At 35.3% G+C, this 15,987-nt stretch overlaps 1 protein-coding gene across 1 annotated transcript in view; it reads left to right on the plus strand.

The window, feature by feature from the left end:
* MPC1 (mitochondrial pyruvate carrier 1) overlaps positions 1-11,673 on the plus strand; it is a 73,451-nt gene extending 61,778 nt beyond the window's left edge. Inside the window, exon 5 of the mRNA XM_033938484.1 lies at positions 11,169-11,673. Coding sequence (XP_033794375.1) covers positions 11,169-11,190 — 22 coding nt within the window. The 3' untranslated portion in view covers positions 11,191-11,673. The remainder of the gene's footprint in view (positions 1-11,168) is intronic.
* The last annotated feature ends 4,314 nt before the right edge of the window (positions 11,674-15,987 follow it).

Here is a 15,987-nt window from a genome sequence, read left to right on the forward strand (position 1 = left end):
AAAAATAGAAAAAGAAATTGTATCATTGAAACAAATTCAAGAGGCCTTAGTTAAAGACAATATTAGCCTAAGGAAGAAGACTGAAATGCTTGAGAATAATTCACGCAGTAATAATTTAAGGTTAATTAACTTTCCAAGACTTGAGTTAGTAACACCTAGAGATATGCTTAAGAGATATCTAGTAGAGAACTTAGAGATACCCGAAGATTCATTACCACCATTTTCACGGGTTTATTATTTGCCTAATAAAGAACAAAATCAACAACTAAAAGAAAAACCTTCAGATCAAGAACTTCTAAATATATCACAGATCTTAGAAACATCTGAGAAGGATTTAGCATCACCAGCCACTATGATTATTACTTTAGCTTTGCCAATTGATAAAACATGGTTGTTAAAACTTTTCTTTAAAAATAGACAAAAAAGCTTTCTTGGTTATAAAATACAAATGTTCCCAGATTTGGCACGGGAGACGCAAAGGCGCCGCCGTGAATTTCTTCTTTTGAAACCTGGGGTTTTATCTTTGGGGGCAACCTTTTATTTGAGACATCCGTGTAAATGTATTGTATATCACCGTACTCTTAAATATGTGTTTTTTGAACCATCACAATTGACAAATTTCGTGGCTATGTCTCGCCTGAATGTTAACAATCTTTGAGCCCTATATTTAGGATATTGTGACCCTATCTCAGTGCTATAGTTCTCAGTTTCTTTTATAATTTTCTTTTTAGATAATTTCGCCAATTTTCTATAATTCTTGGATCCTAATTGTGGACTTGAGCATAAATAGTATATTTGTTTAATTTAAGATTTATATTGCTTTGTATTTGATATCTATTCTATTCTTGCTTTCTGTACAAGTGTAATACTTGAAATTTAAGTTGAAAATAATAAATAAATAAATAAAAAAAAACAAAACAAAAGGAATTGACCCCAAAATATCCACAAAGAAGAAAATCCAGAGAAAACCAAAAAAACTCTGTGGAGTGACGATGTTCCTAAATGGACTTTATTTGAAAGTATCAAAGTTCCAAAGGTACACTAAAATCATCCACATAAAATTAAATCATCCACATAAGAGCCTTTAAAGGACCTAGTCCACTAGGGATACAGGACCCAACACGGTCCGCGTTTCGACAAAAAGTCTTCTTCAGGGGTCCCTGGGGGTCCTATAAAGGTGAATACATGGGAAACAATTGTGTGGTGACCCCCAGGGACCCCTGAAGAAGACTTTTTGTCGAAACGCGGACCGTGTTGGGTCCTGTATCCCTAGCGGACTAGGTCCTTTAAAGGCTCTTATGTGGATGATTTACTTTTATGTGGATAGAATTATTTTATGTGGATGATTTTAGTGTACCTTTGGAACTTTGATACTTTCAAATAAAGTCCATTTAGGAACATCGTCACTCCACAGAGTTTTTTTGGTTTTCTCTGCAATTCTTTGAACTTAGAGGATGCCGCCTATGCAACGATATCACTTTAAATGGAAGAGATTCTCCCTCTGGTGTAGAATCAGGGCATTGGACCCTACCATATGCCCTCTTCTATCACTCTTAGATTACCTTCTTCATCTTTTTAATATTGGCTTAAAACCAAACATGAATGCTGCTAGTGCTTTCCAAGAAAATATTAATAAAAACTCATAGCGGAAGGAAAAGAACCAATTAATCTGAATCCCAAATATATAGAAAGTTCTGGAACTTTATCCCTCTATTTGCAAAGCTAGAGTAAACTTAAACCAAGTCATGACAATCATCAACTTAAAACTGTTGTTTTGGCTAGCCTGGCCCAAGAAGCATTCAGATGTAGATTAATTTGAGTTCACAGCATCTGCAGTGTTTCCAGAATTGATCCTTATTGAGGTCTGATATGAAAGAAATTAATAATGGTCACATCTAGGGAAATTTAAAAATACTAAAGTGTCCAGAACACAGGAATAATTGGTTCACTAGGAACTTATTTTATCTGATGCCTTTTCAGATTGGCAAAAAAGATACTTTCAGAATTAATCATTTATATTTTTTAAAGTTTAGTTGAGGTAAAATCATTGTTTTCCAGGAAATTAACGGTTATGAAATAACTTAACCTTTACACCTGTTGCTTGCTTATCCCTTGCCTGTTGCAACCCATCTGCTATATCTGACCTATTATCCCTCTAGCTTAGTAAAAGAGCCCTTTGGTCTTTACTCCTAGTTGTCAAAGACCACCAGAAGCCCAGATTTTCATGATAACTCTAATGAATATGTATAAGAGTTTTACATGCTTACTACTACCATTATATTTACACATACATACACTGTATATCTGTGTCCCTCAAACTGAGAGTGAAGACACTATAAGGAATTCAGATCTTGTACTCCTGAATGCTGTGGTATTATTATTGCATCTACTTTTCAGTGCTTAGAAATAGCATGTGATGTAAACAGGAGTTGCTTGTATTTTTTTCAGCTATTGAGAGAGCCTTGGTGCAGAAATGTCCAGAAGCAGAGTGAAAGTGATGAGTCTGGGAGGAGTGAAAATAAATTAAAATAACATGAGAAGACTGGTGGGAGGAATGGAAGGAGAGAGAGAATAAGAAGGCTGCAGCAGCACAGGGGATGCATTTGCAGGGGCAGAAATGTTCACTGGATCACTGAGTAGCTGCAGTCTGATTAGCACACTCCCAACTCAGACAAAAAAAAACCCCCTCCAAATTATTTTACATAGGGGAGGGGAAGGGCATGAGTGCATTTTGCCTCTGGCAAGCAAACCCTGCAGGAATATTAAGAACTGTTCTTTTTTTTTTTTTTTATTTAATCTTTATTCCTTTTTATTTCTTTCAACAAGTGTACAATATTATTACAATTAATTCACATAACTCACTTGACATTCTTAAACAATATTATTATACATGTTTTAATACCCCCCATCCACCTCCCATCCCTTCCCATATCAACAAAATATTTCGTCCAAACTTATACATACTTATACATCCCTCTTTCATAATACAATTAATCTTACATTAAATCTGTCCCTCCCCCCACCCTTTCTTCCTCAAACTCTTTATTCATTTTATTATACAAAGTAATGCACAACAATATATATCTCATCATAGTACATATATCCCCTTATATTTCATAACAACATATTTCCAATAAATTTACCCTCTTTCCTTTTCTATTCATACCTATATACCATGTTTCTTATATCCATTAATCAGTTGAAATATACCGCTAGCTAACTAAATTATCCTATCCCCCCCACCCCACCTTTATAAATTATCCTCTAAGGAAAAAGAATAAATCTTAATCATTATAATAATCAATTAATGGCCTCCACACCTCTTGAAACCTTTTAAAATACCCCCTCTGTACTGCAAGAAATCTTTCCATCTTGTACATATGACAAACTGAGTTCCACCAGAAACTACAATTCAGTCTAGAACAGTCTTTCCAATTAGTTGTTATTTGCTGAATTCCCACACCAGTAAGAATCATCAATAATTTATTGTTTGCTGCAGATATTTGGCATTTGGCCCTCATACACATTCCAAAAACCACTGTGTCATAGGATAATGCCACATGACTCTCCATCAATATGTTGACTTGATCCCAGATTGATATCCAAAATGCCTGAATATATGGACAATAAAATAAAAGATGGTCTAAAGTTCCAACTTCAATTTTACAATGCCAGCATCTATTAGACTTAGAGCAATCTAATTTTTGTAATCTAGTAGGGGTCCAGAATGCTCTATGCAACAAAAAGAACCATGTTTGCCTAATAGATGCTGACATCGTACCTTTAATTCTCCAAGACCAAATACGTGGCCATTGAGATGCATTAATCTGATGCTTAATCTCAATGCTCCAAATATCTCTTAATCCATTTTTAGGCTTCTTATTCAAATAATTAGATATAATTTTATACCACTTTGCGGCCTGATGACCCAGAAAATCTGCCTGGAAACATAAGAATTCTAAGCTGTAATGATCATTTAAAGATTTCCATTCAGGGAACCCCACCTGAATAGCCTGCTTCAATTGCAACCACTTAAAACTTTGTTTTTTATTCAGACCATATTTATGTTGCAATTGTGAAAATTCAAGCATCTTACCATTATCAATTATTTCCGTTAATGATCTTATACCTGCTTTAATCCAATCTTTCCAGACAACCTTAAACCCGCCTATTTGTATCTTGGAGTTTACCCAAATAGTCTGTTTCGATTTTAAAATAGAATCAGTAGTTAATTTGTCTATAAACCTTAATGTTTTCCAAGTATCCATTAATACTCTATTGTCCTTACGTATTCTAGGCACTTTTATACCAAGCAAAAGATCAAGCCTAAGTGGAAAGATAAGTGATCTCTCCATCTTTAACCACTCTGGTAATTGTTCCAAAAGCTCTGGGAGGACCCAATACATACCTTGGCGCATGATATAGGCTTGATGATACCTATAAAAATTGGGAAAATTTACCCCACCCTCCTCAATTGGTCTTTGCAAAGACACTAAAGCCACTCTTGCAATTTTACCCAGCCAAATAAATTTAACCAGAATACTATTTAATTTTTTATAGAAAGACCCCTGAAAAAACACTGGTATCATTCCCAATTGATAGCAAACCACAGGCAAAATCATCATTTTAACAGTTTGAACTCTTTCCCACCAGGACAAATGTAAAGGATTCCATTGCTCACACATCTCTGTTACTTTTTGTAATAAAATTTTTTGATTTATTCTCATTGTCTCTTCGAGTGTTTTATTCAACCAAATACCTAAGTACTTTATTCCATCCTCTTTCCATATAAAAGGGAAAGAATCAAATATACCTTTTGTACAATGCACATTTAAAGGTAAAATCTCTGATTTAGTCCAATTTATTTTGTATCCTGAGAATTTTCCAAATGTATCTATTACCTTCAGTAGACATGGAATTGTTGTTTCTGGATTCCTCAAATGAAGCAAGATGTCATCTGCATAAGCAGATACTTTATATTCCACTCCAGCACATGGAATACCCTGTATGTCCTTTGCCTGTCGAATAGCTAATAAGGGTTCAAGAACTATATCAAAGAGCAAAGGAGATAATGGACAACCTTGTCTAACTCCCCTCTGCAACTTAAAAGCATCTGAAATATTATTATTTATATATAAGCGAGCAGTTGGGGAGCTATACAGTGTTTGAATCATTTGTATAAATCCGGATCCAATACCAAACCACTCCATAGCTTGATACATGAAATTCCATTCTACACGATCAAAAGCCTTTTCAGCATCTAGTGATACCGAAAAAGCCGGATCATTAATTTGTTTTGTTAAATAATACATCTGAAATGCCAGTCTAGTATTATTAGAAGAGTGTCTCTGAGCAACAAATCCAGTTTGATTCATTCCTATTATATGCGGAAGAGCTTTAGCCAATCTTAATGCTAAAATCTTAGCTAATAATTTACCATCTACATTTATTAAAGATATAGGCCTGTAATTTGACACCAATGTTGGATCTTTATTTGGCTTTGGCAAAACAATAGTTAAAGATTCTGCCATAGTGCCTGATATACAACCTTTATTCAGTTGATCCTGATATAATTTTAATAAATATGGTAATAGGGAAATTTGAAATTCTTTATAAAACTCTACTGTAAATCCATCTCCACCTGGAGCGGTCCCAACTCTAAGGGATTTCAATGCCATTTGTAACTCTTTTAATGATATAGGTTTATCTAAACTTCCTTTTATATGATCAGGAACCTTAGGACCTTCAATTAAACTCAAAAAATCCAACCCATCTTTCTCTTTATTTAAATAAGACTCCGAAGAATACAGTGACTTATAATATTTTAAAAATTGTTTTAATATATTTCCAATTTGAGAATGTGAATTGCCTAACTCATCCTTAATTATGTTTACTTTTTCCTTCCTTTTCTTTGCTTTTAAATAATTTGCCAATAATCTTCCAGCCTTATTTGCACTACCATAATATACCGCTTGTTGAGCAAAAATATCTTTCCTTACTAACCCAGAGGAAATTTCATTATATTCACATTTTTTTTTTAACAATATTTGAAATGTCTCCTGTTCCCATTTATTAACCAATTTTAATTCCAAATTTTTAATTTCTTTTTCCAAATTTACATATTGCTTTCTTAGCTGTTTCTTTTTATATGCAGAATATGATATAATTTGTCCTCTCATAGTTGCTTTGAAAGCATCCCATAAAATTCCAATCGACATTTCCTCTAAATCATTAAGTAAAAAATATTCATTAATTTTAGTTTGAAATTCTGTGCAAAATTTAGAATCAGCAAGCAATGCATTATCAAACCTCCATACCGGTTTAGAATTATCTTGATCTACTAAATTAACTTCTATCCACACACCACCATGATCAGATATTATTATTGGTTCTATGTCAGCTTTTACAACTTTCTATACTATCTGATCTGAAACAAAAATATAATCAATTCTTGAAAATGATTGATGAACATGTGAACAAAATGTAAATTCCCGATCATTAAAATGAAGAATACGCCATATATCTTTTAAATTACATGATTGCATCAAATTATCTAACCCCATTGATTTCATAATTCTACTTGGTTTTTTATCCATTATTGGATCTATAACAGCATTGAAGTCCCCAGCCACCACTAAATTAGTAGTAGCCAGTGGTAAAATTAATTGTTGTAGAGACTTAAAGAATTCACTTTGATTCGAATTAGGGGCATATACATTTAACAACGCCATTGTATTATTGCCCATGCTCATGTCAACAAGTACCCATCTTCCTAGAGGATCTGCCTTAATCATATTAAACGTTGCTGGACATTTTTTATTTATCAATATTGCTACTCCTGCCTTCTTTTTTATCGCTGGTGCAAATAAACATTGTTTTATCCAATTATCTGACAGCTTCATAGACTCTATCCCAGACAAATGTGTCTCCTGCAGAAAACATATATCTATATTCTGTTGTTTGATATATGACATTACCTTTTTCCTTTTTACTGGGTGATTCAGGCCATTAACATTTAAAGAAAATATTTTGAAAGTCATTACACAAATAAAAATTTAATATCTAAGAATCTCCACTTCAATATCATATTATACTCCTTTTCCTTATATCCATACTGTAAATTATCTCGGTCCCCTTCCCCCCAACACCTCCCTATCTCTCTATCAACATATTTCCCCCAATTCACAAAATCTTTAATAAATACTATACCAACATCTCTTCCTCCCATTCCCCTCCCTACTCCCTCCCTTCCCCCCCCCAATTAATAATGCAAACTTGGAAACGCTCATATATAATCAGGTGACAAAAAGCTCCCTTCAGGCTCTGCCATATACATCATTTATCACTCTTAATAAGCTACATTATATAATATAATATCTTTCAAATAATCTACTAAGTTCAAATTTCATTTTTTTTTTTTTTTTTTTTTGTTATGTTTTTTTTTATTTTTCATTTCTTTTTTTCTTTTTTTTTTTATTTCTTCCCCTCCTTCCCCTTTTTTTTATTTTTTTTCCCCCCTCATTCCACCCTTTTTCCTCCATTCCCTTTTCTTCTTCCACCCTCACTCCCCTCCCCACTTATCCTTAAATTATAAAACATCTATAAATTCAGAATCTTTCCCTCACATGCCCAAGAAACTCATTTTCTTATACCAATATCTTTTAATATTAAATTGAATTTACTACAAATAAATAAATCAATATTATTGTATTCCTGTGAAAACAATTACATGTTAATAAATTATTCAATTTTCTAATTGCATACCCCCTTTAATTAATCTAAAATCACCTTCTTAACCTTAAACATTAAAGTGATATTAAAATATATCATTATATATCATAAATAAACAATTTCATCAATCTTCCGCTTTGTGTAGAAAAACTCTCCAAGCATATTCAGCTTCTCCCCATCTCTTCAATTCTTCATGTCTTTATATCAGCTGCTTGTTTTAACTAATTCATCACTATTATGCATCCATTTTTATCGTTCATTCCCTTTTTTTTTTCATAAAATCCCTAAACAGTTTCAGTTCCTTTAATATATTATAGTCATATAAAAGTCTGAATAAATCCAACCACACTTTCCAGTTTCATTATATTTAAATTGTCATCTATGTTTCTACAGAGTCATTCATACACTGAAGAGTCAATCCAAAAGAAATCTGATGTTCTTTGCTTTACAGTCAATTCATAGTGAAATTATTCTTAAATCCTGTTCAGATACTGCTTTATTCTTTACATCTCATACTTTCCTTGATCTTTCTTTCACTTCTTTCAAGTCACTTTTCTTCCAAACAACTTGCATTTTTTTATAATAAGTTTATATTCTCTTTAAATTTAGGATTTATCTGCAATCAGGCTTCTGTCTCCTTCATATTTCCAAATTCTTTTCCTTTTTTAGCGCAGTTCAAGTAATCATCCAATACAATTCTTTTTCTGTTTAAACCACCTCTTTTCCTGTAAAGTGTCCTATGCACTTAAGGAAATCTCCATCATCTACCGCCCTTTCCTTAATCTTTGAAATCATGAGTGTTTCCATTAATATAAAGTGCTCTTTGACCTCAGCTAGACTATATTCAATTCTAAAGTGTCAAGAATGTTATAAAGCTGACATCAATATATTCCAGCACTTCAAAAAGAGTCTATAGCAGGATCCTATAAATTGCTGTTTATTGCCTGGAACATCAATATCAGATAAAGGGCTGGAAATGTTACTTAAAACTGCCCTAACTTCTGTAGGGAGCCTAATTTCAACAATTAGAGCCAGTCATTCTTAGTTTATATTTAACTTTTAATATCCACCTCAATCAGAGACATCAGAATGTTCATTCACATTAATATCCCTGAGATTCATAGCATGTGGAATGATGTCATCATAGAATCCTTGCATCCACATCCTTCCATTCAGTTCCATCAGTAATTCAAATCTGTTCCATTTTTAACTGTAACTCCCAAAGTCCAATTCTCCATAAAATATTCTATATCAGAAACCAATCAAAACAAATAAAAAATCAAATGAAGAGAGGAAAAAAAAAAAACAACAAAAAACAACATCTCAGAATCAAAGTATTTCTTACTCCAATCCTTCTGTTAAATTCTAGTCTCAGTTTATGTATTCATAGGCTGTTCACATTGCTCTAAGAATTCTTTTAATTTCAAAGGATCATCAAAGTTTGAAGTTTTATTTGCAAAAGTGACCCTCATAATAGCTGGGTACATTAAACCGTACCTTGCTCCAATCGCTCTAAGCTGTGGTCTCAATTCAAGCAATTTTTTCCTTTTTTGAGCTGTTGCTTTTGCAAAATCTGGCACTATATATATTTTAGAATCCTGGCACTTCAAGGTCTTATTTTCTTTTGCCAGTCTTATAATTTCCTCCACATGCTGATAACGGAGCAGCTTACAAATTAAAGGACGCGGACCCTTTTGATTATCATATCTTTTAGTCGGGACCCTGTGCGCCCTCTCTATTTCCAGAGGAAATTTAACTGTCAGAGGTAGAATTTTTGGTAAAAATTGCTCAAGAAAGGCAATAGGATTATTTTTTTCTACCCCTTCCGGGATCCCAATCAGCCTTAAATTATTTCTTCTTTCGCGATTGGAAACGTCCTCAAGATCCCTCTTTAATATTTCTATTTCTTTACAGTCTCTCTTGCATTGAGCTATTTCTTTTTCTGTTTTTTCCACTCTCTTATCTAATTGCTCCACTTTAACATCCACCACCTTCAAACTTAATTTAAGCCCTGCCAGCTCTTCTTTAACTTCCTGTATATTCTTTGCATTTTGTAAAACTATTTCCTTTATCTGCCGCAGTTCCTTAACAATGTCAATATCTTCTGTCTCATCCGTTGGCAATGGAACTTTAGAGGGGGCTATCGGCTCTATTTTTGATCTTTTATTACTTCCTCCTACTGAGTTAGCTTTTGTCAGCTTACCCGATGCCATTATGCTGTTGATCCTCGTCTTTTTAATGAATTTCAAATGTTTTTCTGTAGCTATATTTTATTTATTTGAGCCTTTTTTACAGAGCAGTTCAGTCACCCGACCATTCTCCTTCGTCTCCAAGCCACGCCCCTAAGAACTGTTCTTTATAAAGCGTGTGTACATGTACTTTTGCGAACCCCTACAGACTTGCTTTTGGAAGTGTTTCTATTTTATGCTTGTGAGTTGCAGTGCTAACTTCAGTGCCTCTTAACAAAAAAAAACCAAACAAACATATAAAGAATAGCCATACTGGGACAGACTGAAGGTACATCAAGCCCAGTATCCTGTTTCCAACAGTGGCCAACCCAGGTCACAAGTATCTGGCAAGATCCAAAAAGAGTAAAACAGATTTTCTGCTGCTTATCCTAAGACTAAGCAGTGGATTTCCCCAAGTCCATATTAATAATAGCTTATGAATTTTTCCTCTAGGAAATTATTCAACCTTTTATTAACCCTGCTAAGCTAACTGCTTTAACCACGTTCTTTTGACAGTGAATAATTCCATGTGGAATGAAAAAATATTTCCTGCAGTTTGTTTTAAATCTACTACTTAAGAGCTTCATCGCATGCCCCCTGGTGCTAGTATTTTTGGAAAGAGAAAGTGAATCATTCATATCTACCTGTTCCACTCCTCAGTATTTTATAGTCATCTCTTCTGAGCCTTCTCTTTGGCTGGCTGAAGAGCCTTAGCTGCTTTATCCTTTCCTCATAAGGATTTCATCAAGTCCCCTATATCATTTTTGTTGCCCTTTTCTAATTCCACTATATATCTTTTGAGATGCAGTGACCAGAATTGCATGCAGTATTCTAGGTGTGGCCACACCATGGAGCTATTACACAGGCAATATAACATTTTCCATTTCTTTCCTGATGATGCTTAACATTCTATTTGCTTTCTTAGTTGCCACTGCACACTGAGCAGACACCTAGATCCTTTTCCTGAGCAGTGACTCCTAATGTGGAACCCTGCATCACATAGCTATAGTTTGTGTTCCTCTTTCCCACATGCATCATAATATTGCTAATCACCAATTTCAAAATGTGACTAATTCACCCCCCCTTTTTTTTATGTCACCCTGTGTCCTGTAGATAGTTTCTGTGAGTCGTCCTTTGATTAGTAGTGTAATTATCTTATAATAATTTAAATGTTAACTTTATTTTCACTTGTCTTCTATTTCTTCTCAGCTTGACAAAGAAGAAGGCATAAGCTTGACAAAAAGGAAAGGGAATGAGATGCTGTGCATAAGAACAAAAGAAACAGCATTGTCAGCTCCAGCCACCTCCTTGCCTACCACATCTGTATATCCTTATGAAGCCTTGCTAACAAATATTCATCATTGACTCTAGTTTTATTAATAAATAACAAATAAAAGAAATACAGGATCTAAATAAATACCACAACCTTATAAAATACTGAATTTTTACTTACTCAGTTTCAACCAATAAATCTCACGTATGCAGCAATCATTTTTGAAATAAGTCTGTACGTCTTTTAAAATAATAAAAATGGTACAGATCTATATGCATTTGTAGTGGAAAATACATGGTGTGGAATCTATTTTAAGTTTTGCAGTTCAGCATTACATAGACACAAAAGTGTAACATTTTAATGAATTGCCAAATCTCTCCAAACAGTAGTTCAGAAGCTGGTTGTAATTTTCCTCAGTGTATTAAACATTTTATACAAGAATGTTCAACTGACTCTTTCAAAACTTATTTAGTAATATACCATTTCATTTATTAGGAGTTAACTGCCTTTATGAAGAGATTTACCCAAGGCAGAGTACAATTTAACAATTATATTAACAGCATAACAGTAAAATGATAAATGTAAACATAAATACAGTCCATGAGGTAAACTTGGAAACAGGCAAATTGAATTTGAATAACAGAAATAGCATGATATACACATTAAAACAATTCTTATAACAGAAATTATAAATAACAGCAGACAAATTACCAGTATAAATCATGATGGGGAGGAATATTCATATTAACTTATGAAATCTGCACAATACAAATGAAATCTCTTAATAGGGAATGTACTAGGAAAATCATATAACATAGATATAATAAACACAATGTCAGCATAATCACACACCTTAATAGGCACATTAGAACATTCAAATAACAGATACGACGATCACAATGCCAATACAATACAATACCTTGATAGGAAACCAAGAGGGCAAGTGCAATTGAGACACAAGGCATGGTATTTTAGAAAAGGTATACATCTTGTATCGTGAATGTCTAAGTCAGTACATTGCTGGTTGTACTTGTATTTTAGAACAGGATCTGCTGACATAGAGCCTGTTCTGAAATACTTGAAGAAATGGATGTCCAGCATGAACATCTGTTTTGCAGTATGATGCATCTAAAATATGAAAAGGGGACATGGACATTTGTTGGTCATTTTTAGTACCAGGAATGAAATACGATCACAGAACCCAATATCCAAATTTGGTCCTGTAGGGTACAGTGTAGTTTTTGCAGGAAAGGTGTAATATTGTCATACAACTTAAAATCATCTATTACTCCTGGCAGAATTCTATGTGTCTGCACAATGCAGAATTTGCACAGAATTGCATAGTCGCACTGAATTCCCCCTTTCCTGCGCAGAATCACAGAAATTGACAGCTATCAGGTTGCTATATTGGCAGAGATTCCCACATGCTGCCTGTTGTTAATCCAGAAATCTCTCCATAGCAGGCAATGTGTGAGAATCGCTGCTGATACTGTGACCTGATTAAGCAAGCTTGATTAAGGGGAGGAAGGAAAGATGCTGGCACGTGTTGGGAGGGGTGAGAAGAAGGAAAGATGCTGAGCTGACATAGGGGAGGGGAGGGTGAGAGGAAGTAATGTTGCTGGCAAAGGGAGAGTGGAGGGGGTGAGGGGAAGTAAAGTTGCTGGCACAGGGGGAGGGGAGCGAGACATGCATTGTGAGGGTGAAATGCTGCACATGGTAATGGAGGGGGATATAGAGGTTTGACCTAGAGCATAAAGCAAGGGGATGTGGGATCCAGGAGCAGAATGGAGGGAGGGGGAGAGTGGGAGATAGGCTATAAGGGTGGGGGAAGGAAGACACAGAATGGTAGAACCCTGAGGGGGAGGAGAGGGTTGCAAGGAAACAAGAGGGTAGAAATATGGTAATAGATACATTGATGAGGAAAGGGAATGAAGGGCTGAAAAAGGAATTAAGTATGCCATTAAATTAAGGACCAGAAACTTTGAAATAAATTGAAGAACCTTTTTTATGTATTACATAATTAAGCTATGCAATCTGTTACTAGATGATATGGTCAAGGTGATTAACACAGCAGGAAGATTCAAAAGGGTTGAACAATTTCCTGGAGGAAAAGTCCATAAAAATGATTAGGCAGGCAAACTGAGACGGCAATTCCTTATAAGAAACAGAACTACTTTTTATGATAGAAACAGAGAAATATGAAGGCAGATAAGGCCAATTGGCCCATCTTGTTTGCCCTTCCACAGCATCCACTATCTCCTCCTCTCCCTAAGAAATTCCACAGGCCTGTCCCATGCTATCTTGAGTAAAAGTACAGTGTCTTTACCACCTTCACTGGGAGACTGTGCTATGCATCTGTAAAGTAGTATTTTCTTATATTACTCCTGAGCCTATCACCTGTTAACTTCATCCTATGCCCTCTCCTGGAGTTTTCATTCATTTGAAAAAGGCTCGCCTCCTGTACATTAATGCCACAGAGATATTTAAGCATCTCTATCTTATCCCTTCTCTCCTATCTTTCTCCTAGAGTATACATATTAAGTTCCCTATGTCTGTCCCTATATGATTTATGATAAAGACCACTAAGTAGCAGCCCTCTGGACTGAATCCATCCTATTTAAATCCCTTTGAAAGTGCAGTCTCCAAAATTGCACACAGTATTCCAAACAGAGCCTCACCAGAGACTTATACAATAGCATCACCTCCCTTTTCTTAGTAGCCATTCCTTTCCTTATGCACCCAAGCATCTTCCTGGCTTTGACCATTGCCTTTTCTACTTGTTTTGTCACCTTGAAATCATCAGACACAATCACCCCCAAATCCTGCTCTTCTGTGCACAGAAGTACTTCGCCTCCTATACTGTACTACTGTTCTGGATTTTTGCAGCCCAAGTGCATAATCCTGCATTTTTTAGCATTAAATCTTAGTTGCCAGTGGTACGGACCATTCTTTAAACTTTGTCAGATTCCACCTCTTGTTATCCACACTCTTTGGGGTGTCTACCCTATTACAGAACTTTGGCAAGGTTTGTCTTTTTGTGGATGATACAATTTTTCCACAATATCACTCACAAAGATGTTAAATAGAGCCAACCCAAGGACAAATTCCTGTGACACTCCACTAACATCATACTTTTTCTGAGCAAACCCCATTTACCACTACTCTGTCTCCTTCCACTTAACCAGCTTTTAATCCAGTTTGTCACTTTAGGGTTCATACCGCATGCATTCAGTTTATCATTCACCTCTGCGGCACTATGTCAAAAGCTTTGCTTAAGTCCAGGTACACTACATCTAGCATCCCTCCCATATCCAACTGTTTGGTCACCCAGTCAAAGAAATCGATCAGATTCATCTGACTAGACTTGCCTCTCGTAAAACCATACTGCCTCGGGTCCTGCATTCTATTCACTTCTAGAAATCTCACTATCCTCCACTTAAGAAGCGTTTCCATTAGTTTACTCACTACTGAGGTCAGACTAACCAGCCTGTAATTCCCAACCTCTTCCTTACTTCCACTCTTGTGCAGGAGGGACTACATCAGACACTAAGGAAGCATTGAAAAGATGAGACAATGGAGCCACCAGAACCTCTCCGAGTTCCTTGAGTACCTTCGGATGTATCCCTTCAGGTCCCATTGCTTTGTCTATATTTAATTTAGCAAGGTCCTCACAAACACAGTACTCTGAGTCTCACTTTCGATCTACTACATATGCATTCCCATTTGTGTTCATTTTCTGTGGTCCTACCCCTGGTTTTTCATCCCTGAACTCGGAACAGAAATAATTAAGCAGTTCAGCCTTATCCTTACTGATTTCTGTATATTTGTCCCCTTCATCCTTGAGCCTGTTCAAGCCAGGGCCAAAAGAATTACCAGAATGGACTCCTCCTCCCAATATGACTGGGCTAGGGATTCTGTTCTGTGAATTCAAATAACAGACATGAGAAAAAGCTGTGTAATATTCAAATACATATTTATTAATGCTTTTCATGTCTGGGGTGAGCCATACACGTTATCAAATTTTCTGCTCTCTAAAGGACAAATCCAAGTCAAAGAAATTTATACCATATGTGACATTTGTAATAATTATTATGTTAGAATACAATGGCACAGTTGATCACATGACTTCCTTCCCAGGAATACATCATGTCACTTTACATTTAAATTCTAAATTTGCCAATGCTAAGCCCAATTTGTAAACCCACAGAAGTCAAAAAATCACTTAATAGGTGTAATAGTGAAATTAATACTTCTAGAACACACACTTAGAATTCAAAAATATGCTCAGAGACACGAAGGCAACAACATGGAGCCGCAGCCCCAAGAGAAAACTGCCTCACCACCCAATCATTGAATATTGTAAATTTCAGTGGAAAACAACATTTTTTGCTGCAAACTGGCATAGAGAAAGTTCTTATACTTTGAACAGTCACAAGCAATCACTTAGCTTGATCAAAGGTTCCGACGGGGCCCGTTTAGATCCTGTGTCAGGGAACCAAATGGAGCACTCAGCAACGCTCTCAAAAAGTGGTGATACCTCTGAAAGCATAAATAAAATACTTCAATTGTTATTCAAAATAGTCATGCAGTGTAAAAAATTTCCTTAATTACTTATTCCCGGCAAACCAGAGAGTACCCACCAAAAATTCAAGTTTTCAGCCATGGCAAATACCGGATGGGATATTACATTATCATATAATGAACAACAAGCTACGGATCTCCTAGCTGAATTTCATCTATTCTCAGCCTCTAAAC

This window comes from Geotrypetes seraphini, chromosome 3 (genome assembly GCF_902459505.1).
Source record: "Geotrypetes seraphini chromosome 3, aGeoSer1.1, whole genome shotgun sequence".
In the NCBI taxonomy this organism is placed as follows: domain Eukaryota; kingdom Metazoa; phylum Chordata; class Amphibia; order Gymnophiona; family Dermophiidae; genus Geotrypetes; species Geotrypetes seraphini.